This window comes from Hoplias malabaricus, chromosome 3 (genome assembly GCF_029633855.1).
Source record: "Hoplias malabaricus isolate fHopMal1 chromosome 3, fHopMal1.hap1, whole genome shotgun sequence".
Lineage (NCBI taxonomy): Eukaryota > Metazoa > Chordata > Actinopteri > Characiformes > Erythrinidae > Hoplias > Hoplias malabaricus.
Window position 1 is genome coordinate 50931052 of NC_089802.1, and position 12218 is coordinate 50943269.

Here is a 12218-nt window from a genome sequence, read left to right on the forward strand (position 1 = left end):
AGTAAATGATTTTGGACACTACCGAATGCAGGTTTTACCAAACAGTGCAGTGGATTATGGGTATCTGCTTTCTGATAGTGTACCTAAGTCGGATACTACTTTTTACAGTGCATTGTGGGATTGTTTGAGGGCACTGGAAATCGTCCACCATGTTTTCTGACACTACGACAATATGGCAGAATACCAAAACAGCACACTATATAGTGAACAGGGCACAATTTTATACAACTCTTCATTAAGAAAAAACAACACTAAGCAGGATGGGGAAATATTACCTCTAGATCAGTTTGCTTCAAACCAGTTATTCATGCACTTAATGTCTTGTGCACGAGGTGAAACAGCTCTTCCATCCATGGTAGGAGATACCTTTCTGTTGATGTGACTTGTCGGCCAATGAGGAGTTATTTGGGGTCAGTCCTACAGAGGACCCATTCCACCTCTGGTATTGCTGCCCAGCTTCAATGCCCCATATCATTTTCAGTGTGCTTGTCATGTATAGACTACAGTACTGGGGCTGCCTCGGTTTAGTTACCTCGGTGGTGCTATGTATGGGTAAGGTCTGTAGACCACAAAAAAAAAATAGTCATATTTGCTAAAATTTAAAAACATACTACTTGGAGTAACAGGCAACAGCTTAATCTAAAGGTATGTGAAACACTAGTTCTGGAATGCAATCACACCGCAGAATTCAGCTTATACCTCTTTTTAAACACACTTCAACTATCCAGATAATTACACACACTTATCTGTTCAATTCAGAATGTCAAAATAAGACCATCACCAATCTCTGCAGGAACGTGGCACTCTGGGATCCATGATGGATTAAATTTCTTTAGAAATAGTAGGACTCAAGCCAGTGACTTAGCCCATGCCAAATCTATGCCAAACAAACCCTACTTCCTGGAGTGGAGTTCTCAGCTACTGTAGCCAGCCGTTTGGCAACAAGGAGCTTACATGTCTCTAAGAATAAGTCAGAAATACCAAGCAACCTGAAGGCCTGAGAAAACCTACAGCAAGCCACAGGGGCCACATGAATTTCTATGTGCACAGAGGTGGGCTCTGTGGCATTCCACTGGCTCAGCCTGGGTGTATTAGCGGTCTAAATAAATCCACATGCAGACCCTCAGACTGAGATCTTGCGATGAACCCCCCTCAACGCACCCTCACAGACATTCTTTTTTTTCTTTTTACTTTCATGCTGTCATGAATGAAACATGAAGATAGCTTTATTGAGGTGGAGCCATGTAACCTTGTGTAGCCATCATTGCATATAAAAGGACAAAGTACATTTGCTTATTACACAACACCAAGGTACAGTTTGATCAAAACATACTATGGAGCACCTCATGTCCTGCATTGTGTATTTACAAGCCTTTATGTCCCATATTCCCCGCCATCTTCTTTGCCTTTAGCAGCAAGCAATCAAGAGGAAGTCTTGCCCTGAATATGCCACCCTGAGCCATGTTTCAATAGGAGTACATATGAGTGTTTGTTTTCTTCTGCTGCCTCAGGAGATCAGTGTGTTGAGCAGTGACAGACAGCAATGCGAGGCCACACTACATCTTTCAGCACAAATCCCTGAGGTTGGAGTCATCTGCTCAAACACACTAATGCTGACACGACGCTCACAACACACAGCAAAGACATAAACGGTCAGCACAGGAAATCCCTCACTGTTATCACCCAGTTTTGAAAAAAAAAAAAGAGGAAGCATTTATGACAGGATGACAATTGTGCCAAACGTAACAGTAATTCCAGAGCCCAGATTTCATGTAATATACATCAAACAGAAATGAGGCTAGTTGCCAGGATACTGGTTATAAATTCGAAATAAATATGTGTGGGTTGCAACATTGCTGCTGCGTGCTTTGAGCTACTTTCTGTACACCCAGAATGCATCAAACAATGGAACTGTAATTACAGGATTCAAGAATAACAGTAAGGGTGGCTGCCTGAATGGCAACAATACCAAAGAATCTACAATGTACAAGCAGCAGAAAACTAAATGAAGACACTGTAAGACATTAGCAGGAAATAACTGAATCAGATCAGCCTGAGAGACCCTGTACCCACAATGCAATGGACGACAGATGGAGCAGAGTCCTCCACAGTTCAACTGTGTGAACCAACACTTACAAATCCCAGCTAAAACACACAAACAAACATATGCCTCATGAGGCATACTTACATCAATCATATCCGAGACGTCGTGAATGTAGTATTTTGCCACCACAGCGTTGGTGGCTGCCAGGTTCAATAAATAGTCATTCCGAGCTTTTGTGCATTTCAGCTTGTTTTCCGAATACTTGGCTTGTCTCTGGGGGAAGAAAAGAGAACATGAACATAGAACATTACTTGTAAAATGGCATTATAAAACAGAAAATCTGCTTAAGAATTCCCCACTCCTCAATTTTAGGTAAGCGTGACATCTTTGTACATAGGAGAAAACAGTGAAAAAATTAACCACTTTTGATTTATTTAATTTCCCATTGAAACATTATTTTTTAGGAAATACTGTTGAGAATATTAGATATAAAATTCGTTTTTGCAAAAGGAAGTGGAACGTGAAAGTAAAATGAGCAAAAAAACTGTTCAAAGATAAAGACTAACAAAAAGACTAACAAAAAAAAATTATGATCAAATAAACATGCAGATTCAATCTTTAAGAGACAGAAGAAAAGCAAACTCCACTCTTGCTTGAGACGTGAAATAATAGTGCTGTTTCTGTACATCCTTCCATTAGGAAAAGATGATTCATCACTACAGCTGTGAATCGATATGGCACAGTCAAAAAGCCATTACAGACAAAAGTAAATAATTTAAAAAATTTGCAATTTCAAAGTACATAATGGCCATTTTAACTGGGAACTAGTTAAATGTAAGGTGGCCGATGACTTTTGTGCAGTCCTGTCGTAGCACCTTTAGCGGAGCTGATTTAAGAGAGCTCTGTGTAGGGCTGCGCACACAGACTGGGCCTCATCTGTTAGAGAGCTCCAGCTGGGTCATGTTGAATTTTTTATCAAACAGAATCAGCACTCAAAAGCTGACAGCTGCTTTAATGGCATTAATAACAGAGCACACCTGACTACAACACAACTGAACTGACAGAACAAAATACTTAAGTGATATTCAGCTGCCTGTGTTTTTAACCCTAATACATTTGAAAAGCATAAACACAGGTAGATGAATATGGCTGTTGTAGGAAAAAATATAAAAAACCAAAATAATAAATAAATAATAAGATTTTCTCAACCTTGTCTGCTATTATTATGGGAAGAGGAAGGGGTGAGTTAAGGATTAGTATGGCTCAGACTCATGACTCGTTGAGGAGTGTGCAAGCTTGCAGAATCGGGTCAGGCAGGCACAGGGAGAGCAGAGAGAGCATCCATGGCTACGGCAGTTATAAATAGCATGTGCCTGAGCGGTTTTCCTGCCAGCATCTCCACGCACTGCAGCGTGAAGGGGGTAAGGGTGGGGGGGTTGTATACTGGCCTGCTGGCAGCCTTTGCTTATTGCATGCTGCACCCGCTTGGCTAACAGGGAAACAGAATTTTATTTACATGAAAAATCACTCTGGTGAAAGCCTTCTATACAGTAACGTCTTAAGAGCATTACACTCCAGATGCATGAAAAGCCTTGCGTGAATTAGCATGAATTAACGTCAGAGTCTCGCTGGCAACCTTATACAGTGGAGGTCACTGACCCGAATTGGTTCATTTTGCTGTCTGTGTGAGTGGTCAGGCATGAAGGCTCCTGGAAGTCTGGATCTTCTCTGCCCTCCACAGTCACAACACTCACTCTTAGTGTTATGAGGCCTTTTATCGGCTCTAATCGAGCCACTCTCCCCAAGACCCTCAGGGCCTGGTGGGGAGACGGTGCTTACCAGAGGTGGATGCAGGTCAGATGCCCTTCTTTGAAGAATTGGCTTTAATATGTCAGTCATAAACATTGTGGACAGAAGGATTAACAGGCTGACAAACAGTCTTCCTAGGGAATCATTGTAAAATAGTAAGGAAATGACCTTGAGACTCCCACAGCCTTCCTGAGCTACTCCTCTAACAACAGTCAGAATGTACCTACGCATTTAACTTACCTTCTCCTAATCAGTCTCTTCAGTGTACCATACATTTGTAGAATATATATATTTTGCTATTGTTTTTTATAAAATGGGCAGTAATTTCATCTGATTAATTCTCAGCGTCACAGCGAAGACCTTTGAAAAATATTCAACACACACATAGGACACAATCAAGTGTTGCAGTCTGAAAAAGTTATTTGTTAAATAACTGAACTGTAAAAAACACTATTAATAAACTGAACAGCTTATAGAAAATTGGTGCATTATAGCTAAATATTTTGTCATATTCCAAAAGTAGCAGTCACTTAATGATGCTTTTACAGTTATTTATTTAAACCCGAGCTTAACCCCTTAAACTAAAGAAGCTTATTACTTTAGTGTTGAACACTAGTATGTCTTCCTGGCCAAAATAGTTTCTTTGCCTAATTCCTTCATAAATCTTTTGTTCTTAATAAAAAAAAAACCTTTTAACTGATTGAGTAAAGTGCATAAGACAAATGTTTAATGACTGATGTAGTAATGGTTAAAATAACTCGGGTTTGTCCATGAAGACACTTCTCACCTTCTCCTTCATCTTCTCAATCTTCCTGACAGAGCTGCGGCGCTGTGCTCGTTCTTCGTGCCGTAGCAGGTTCACGTTCAAGTCTCCAGACTTGCTGAACTGTTTCTCCTCCTGCTTCTCTGCATCCTTCAGTTTACTTTCAGCACTGATGCTCTCTGTGTGGTACATGTGATAAGTCTTCATCACCTACAGAGGGCAGAAGGGAGGCAACAAGAGGAGGACAATTAATACAACTAGATCTAAATAAACAAAAACAAACACGGCACAGCCCTGTAAAAATGACCAAAAGATATGAGGGATATGTTTTTCATACTAAGAAATAACAGTGACTTAATATGCATTATAATGCAAACTGCAAAGATAACTCGAGGTTAATCGCATATTGCCAGACTCTCCATGGAGGGCCTCTCTGGGGAGAGTCTGGTACCTTTCGCCCCTTTCCATGGTCAAGGACTGCCTACTACAGCAGGAAACAGAATTTGACTGGAGCTATTTTGCCATGATGTGTAGAAGGAGACAGACAGCCAATCAGAATGTAACTTGTGGGTGGAGCATCTGTGGCTGAGACTAACTCAAGAATACTCAGCCTTAATATCTTTAGAGTAAAATGTACTATTACTGGAGCTGAACCCGTCCTCTCATAGTAGTCTCTGAATCTAGTCTACGGTTGGATAATGCAATGTGTCTTAGCTGTGCCACCTGATTGTTCTCTTGTACTGTCACCCCAAGACAAAGAGAGGAGTAATGATAAAGTATTACAAACAATAGAGTCAGTCTTTCCAGAATTTCACAATAATATGCAGAAATATGAGCACACACACTCCTTTTCTGTCCTTCTCTCACCATTACTGAATCTAATCCAGGGCTCCCTCTCAGAGGGTGTGATCTGTGCTGTGATTGTTCCCTTAACCTTTTGAAACTGCAGATAATGCTAGACATAACAGAAGCAAAACTGCATATCAATAAATTCTATATCCATCAGGCAAATTTTTTCATATAAACAAGCTGAGAAATTCTGTCCAGTGTGCAGATTCTCTCCAGCCCTGGGATCTTGGGTTCAAGTCCCATCTGTGTGGAGTTTTAGTGTTCTCCCTGTGTCCCCTGTGTCTGTGTGGGCTTCCTCCGGGGGTCTCTGGTTTCTTCCCACAATCCAAAAACATGGAGGTAGGTGGATTGGCGATCTAGCTTGGGTGAACCCCCTGCTAGTGCCCGCTGCAGCCCACCAGATGGACGGTCATTCCTGTTGAGAGTACGCTGTGTGCATTCGGCTGCTGCTCCTTGCCAGTCTTTGTGTGAATTGAATGTTGAAGGGAATGGCGTTCTGTACAGTGTTGATTGTATCAGAGCGGATGATATCTGATAAGTATTTGATTGAGCTACATACAGTACATACAAAGAAAAGAAAGCATCATTTGTTCTTGACATTGAACCAAATGAATGCACTGAATTCACTTGCAATGTAAACCAAATATATAAATAATCCTTTACACAATTAATTTGATATGTACTGAAAATGCAAATAATGACTCTACAGGTTACTTCAGTGTAATATGCAGCAAGGTTAAAATGTCTGTGCCTATTTCTGCCCTTTACAAAGCATCATCTCAAAGCAGTCCTGTGAGATGATTAGCCTATTACATTTCTGCAAAATGTTCACATTCTGTAAAATGCAAATTAAAACTCTCTTCTATTTACAGATGAACACAAAAACAAAAAACAAATAAAATAACATTTCCAGCTCTGTAATCAAACCACTCATTCAGGCTGAAAATGGCTTAACCTCAACCTGTGGGGAAGATGAAGCTCCACAGCCAGATACTGTTTGCTCAGAAATGAAGCATTCTTCCAAGTAACTCCATCCCTCAAGTGCTGAACACAACTCAGGTGAAGATGATGATGAAGAACAGCATTCCATCAGAATTCCATGGGCCATTCGCTGAATTTGTATAAAAGTTCAGAGCTGGCAGAGCAAGGAAGGCCCTACATGTTCTCTTGACAAGGTCAGCCCTTTCAAACGAAAGCAACAATGTCAAGTCAAGAAGCATTAAGCCTATAAATAAAAGAGAAGACTGTCTGGTTGATGCAACGTCTGGTCCGTGACATCCACTACAATGTGCACTGTAGAGTTTAACCTGCTCCAACACTTCTCCTCATCAATTCAGCTCATCAAAGGCTTTGCAATTAGCTTGCGGGTTGTAACACGTCTGAGTTCACCTCTTCTTTCTGCAGGAAAGCTCTGTCAGTGCTACTGAGCCATTATATAGTGGTACATATATAGCCAGATAATGGCAATTCAAAAGATGATTTCACTGACTAAGCCTTCGGCATACAGGCTATCCATGCAGTTTAGCACAGACATATATGAGACAGACAGACAGAGAGAGAGAGAGAGAGAGAGAGAGAGAGAGAGAGAGATTCTTACTAGCCTTGCGATAGACTCAGTGATCATAATTAAATGTCGGCATGCCGTATGCAATGCAGCATAATGCAGTGTTCATAGTGTATCATATAGTATCCCCACTGCGTTTGTGTCATTCTAGCTTCTAGTAACTCCAGTATATCTGTGCCACTAAGATGGGTGTGGTTAAGAAATAAAAGTGCATATTTCACCTGAGACTGACACGGAGACTGCTATTAAAGGAACAATCTGTAACACTCACACCAACAAGTAATATCGGAACTGTAATACAGTTTCAAAACAGTGGAGAAAGCTGTCTGCCTCCTCCCTCTCTATGGAATCAGATTTGTGCCAAAAAGAATCGCACAAAAAATTCTCTCTCAAACGTAAAACTTCTAACTTGCAAACAAAATATCCAGCTCTGACATTTGTGCTCCATGACTTTTGTGCGTGAGCTCTGAGTTCTGCGCACCAGCTGCACGAGTTCTGTGTGCGTGCACTCTGAGTTTTGTGCACCTGATCCCTGAGTTTTGTGAGCAGTTTTGGCACAAAGCTCTCGAGTGAGCAGGACTTCTCAGGTGTGCCTTCCCATTGGCTAATGAGTTTTTGAGTGACAACTCAGTGCCCTGAACGTTGTTACCGACTCTGAGTGCAGCAAGCGTGTGTATTCGGTTTTGGGACTCCGCGTTTGCAGAATATAACGCATATGAACATTTACGTTGCTGAATAGCTCTGATATTTAATTAATTTCCTCTTTCATAATATTTAAACAGATAGTTCTTTTTGCTTGAACTACATACTGCTAGAACATTTTGACTTCTTGTTTATCAATAATAGTATTAATAATCATCGTTATTATTAATAATTCATTATTGTTAATAATGATTAATGATTTATTAATTATTCACATTTCCTCTCAAAATCCAAAAATGACAGTGGACTTTGCAGAAGTTTGATACAACTTTATTAAATTTGTATTCATTAAAGGAGCAGGAACACTGGTCTGTGATGTTTCTCTTTTCTCTGAGACCTCCTGTAACAAAATAAACGCTCATTTATTCTGTTTCATCCTGAGCAAACAGACATCGGTGTGCATTTACCTCAGATCAGAATGTGGTAACGAGAGACAAACAGGTTTGTATTCACAGTAAAATCTTTAATGTTTTGTTTTAGACATTACCTCAGTATCTACATTGATTGTCGGAGTTTGCAGGTAATTCATCGTTTTAAAACAGTAAAGTACAAAGAGAATTTGTGTTTGTGTAAAATTACTAACTCTTTAATGTTGAAATCTTTCCTGTCTCTCCGCTGCTGAGCTGCAACTAATGCCTTGGGCACTGAGTTGTCACTCAAAAACTCATTAGCCAATGGAAAGGCACCCCTGGGAAGTCCTGCCCACACGAGAGCTTTGTGCCAAAACTGCTCACAAAACTCAGAGCTCACGCACAAAAGTCATGGAGCACAAAGGTCAGAGCTGGATATTTTGTTTGCAAGTTATACATTTTACGTTTGAGATCCTTTTCGGCACAAATCTGATTCCAAACCTCTCCTCCCCAGGTCGCCGGTTTGAGAAAAACTGAAGGGACAAGCAAGAGACGAGTTTAAGAACTTGGGCCATAATAGCTAAGAAGAATGTTCCATAATCAACATTCATTCATTCATTATCTGTAACCGCTTATCCAGTTCAGGGTCGCGGTGGGTCCAGAGCCTACCTGGAATCATTGGGTGCAAGGCTGGAATACACCCTGGAGGGGGCGCCAGTCCTTCACAGGGCAACACACACACACATTCACTCACACCTACGGACAATTCTGAGTCGCCAACCCACCTATCAACCTGTGTTTTTGGACTGTGGGAGGAAACCCACGTGGACACGGGGAGAACACACCAACTCCTCACAGACAGTCACCCGGAGCGGGAATCGAACCCACAACCTCCAGGCCACTGGAGCTGTGTGACTGCGACATTACCTGCTGCACCACCGTGCCGCCCTCATAATCAACATATTTACACAAAAAAGTCATTTCACAAAACATCTTTTTATGCAAAAAAGTGAACATGCGGCCACCATTTCCCTACATTTACAAGTATTTTCTGTCCAAATCCACATTAAATATTTAGACTAGACAAGGTTACTTATCGATTTTCCCTTCCACCATGAATGTCGTTAAGAGCTGAAGCTAGTGCTATAGCTTTTGAAACTTTTTGGAGCAACTTTTATTCCAATTTATCCATTTCAATCACACAAACCAATTGTATTATTCAACCAATTACTCTTAATTTTTGTATTCAAGTATTTAGTTCATTCAAGCACCTTAAATGGGTCTGTTTAAGAGTCTTATTTGCTTTGTTCTCTAGCATCTTATTAAATACTCATTTCTATCATAAACAACTATGAAAAGCTAGTGCTAGGATTTATAAACTAAGATTGTTTTGAAACACTTATTTCCCATTTTATCCATTTAAAATGCTCCACCAAGTGTACATCATGTCACTAAAACACCTACCTACTAGTAAAACACACATGAATCTGCAACAATTTCTTTAAAACAAAAATGGTATTTACACTTTTCAATCAGGTTTTAATTCACCTTCTTCATATAAAATGCACAAAACACAGTCCTAACATCTTTCAAACGTCGGTATTCCTCACTTTCTTTATATAAAACACACAACCTATGGTGTTTACTCCTTTTACTCTATTCACAGGCATCTGTAATTCTATATTTTTTTCAGAAATAATTTGCTGTTACTTGTTCAGGAGAAAATAAGCCAGTTTTGGCTCTGTTCTGTAGTATTGCTGCTTGTAAACTGCCTCCACTTTTCAAACACAGGGCCAGTTTCCTCTCATTTTACTCCATCTCTGGTGATGGAGATTGGGCAGTGGGGCTTTTTGGGTCCAGTAAAATATAACATTAACTCTATTCACTTGGTCATTTCATGGCCGGGAGACACTGTTTGTAGACCTGGCCACACGGTGGACTGTAAAATGACGCAGGACCTCGGAGGGTGGGATCATAAGAGCTCCACTCTGGACTGGGCACCTCTCAAGAAGAATATACTGCTTTAGAAATGCTGTGAGAGGCAGCAGTGTTTTAGCTCTGACTGTTTCCTTAATCTATGATCACACACCCTGGACATTTTATGACTAAGTAGAGTAAATATCATACAGATTGCTCCTTTAAGTTAATCAGAATTTTTAAAGGAATAGTTTGGCAAAAAAAAAAAATTGCACTAAATATAGTATGGTAGAAAATCATTAACTGGTGCAGGTGGTTGCAGTAGCTTTGCCACTCAGGCATGTTTATTAATTTACTACTATGAAGCTCTCGCATAGGAAGCACAGGCTTATCCGTAAACGTTTAACATGTACTTCACATACACACTATATAAGTTTGAGTGTATAGCTATATTAAGGTACACCCAGTTATAACACAGTCATTCGGTTACAAATACAAAATTACTGCCAATAGAACACACACTGGAGACTGAATTCACCATGTCAAAAACCAAGTGTCAACTTGAGGAGTGTAAAGCCAATCTGAATGTGTATTTTAGGTAGATTTAAATATTCAGATGTCAAACTTTCATATCCCTACTGCAGTGTTACATAAAAAAACAGACAACAATCGGGCTTCAGAATTATTCATTCAAACTGTTCATCTTATTCAGAGTTGCCGTGGGTCCAGGTTCTACTTGGAATGATTGGTCACAAGGAAGGACCACAGCTGGGTTTGAGCCCAAACCCATCACAGGGCATCATACATTCGCCCAGTCACTCAAAGCTATGACCACTTTGAGTAGCCAATCCACCTACCAGCGTGTGTTTTTAAACTGTAAGAGGACAGCAGAGAGCCGAGAGGAAACCCACAGGGACACGGGGTCAACAAACCTCCCTACAGACAGTTTGAGCAGAGCTCAAACTCCCAAAGTCAGATCTCTGGAGCTGTGAGACGGTGACACCCTAGGCTTCAGATACTTTTGTCAATTTTTGTAAATGCTGATTAATGTCAGACACCAAGAAAAGTTTATTTGAGCTTAACTTGCTGTTTCAGTCAGGTTTGTGAAGACTTGGACAGTACAAGCAAAAGCCATCCCACTCATTCCTTTGTGGACAGGCTAATACATCTTAATATAACACACCAACACTACACTTTTTTTAAACAAATGCTACAAGTCCTGGTAGTTAGGTAGGCTGCATCTGGGCCCTCATCCCCTGCTGGAAAAAGCTGTTTCCTGTAGCTTATTAAGATGATGATGAACAGGGTGTTAGCCTGGGGACCACTCACTAGACCTGTATGTCAGTCTAGTAAAAAAAGACATAGATGTGTGTAGCCTATTAAAGCTCTGCTCTCCTAATACTGGTGACTGTCATGCAAGGCTCTGTTCTAGCTATTGCTTTTTTATGAGAACCAGGGGTTAGTCTAAACCCAAATAGGCTAATTAATATCATTTATGAAAGACTACTTGTGTTTTAATATATTAACACTGTACTACAGTATTATGGATTATACTCCAAGATTTTACAACATCCATAAGATGGATGTTGCAAGACAGCCATCACTGATTCCTCTAAAATTTGCTTTAATGCCCAGTGCTACACAATTATTATGAATGGTAACAGCTGGCCCTTTTATGGTGTGCTGGTCTTTGAAAAAACAGATCTGCAGACTTCTGAAAAAAGACGCTGCCATATACTAGCATGAATAAAAGCCAAACTCTCCTAATAACATTCATCTCTTTATCTGCAGGCAGTCACAGATCATGAAAAAATATAAAAGTATAGGAAAACATATAGCTGTGCCCTAGCTGAATGGGTTCACAGACATCTTACTAGGCACACTCCAGTGTGGGAGAGAAACTAGGTTACCGTTCCACTCCTCCCAAAGCTGTCAACCATCAACCAAATCCACTACGGATGGAGAAAAAATATAGTCAGGAAAAAAAAAATATATATATAAAAAAAAAAAAAAAAAAAAATGTTTACAAGTGAATAGGATAGGCATGGCTGAAAGACCTCCAGCAATAGAATCTCATTTACAGGCATGCTGAGGTGGTTCAGGGCCTGTAGTTTGACGATAGCTTCAAGCTGTTAGACCTTAAAACAGGGCAGCCATGCCACCTACAAAAGAGACCAGACGTAACATAGGTCAATGCTATCAGGCACGTTTACAAAAACA

General features: G+C 40.3%; 1 protein-coding gene across 3 annotated transcripts in view; it reads right to left on the reverse strand.

The window, feature by feature from the left end:
• srgap3 (SLIT-ROBO Rho GTPase activating protein 3) overlaps positions 1-12218 on the reverse strand; it is a 95825-nt gene that overhangs the window by 28023 nt on the left and 55584 nt on the right. For all 3 annotated transcript variants that reach the window (XM_066663109.1, XM_066663108.1, XM_066663110.1), the window contains exons 5-6: positions 4641-4826; positions 2189-2317 (exon numbers count right to left, since the gene is read on the reverse strand). In XM_066663109.1, the coding sequence (XP_066519206.1) occupies positions 2189-2317; positions 4641-4826 (315 nt within the window). The remainder of the gene's footprint in view (positions 1-2188; positions 2318-4640; positions 4827-12218) is intronic.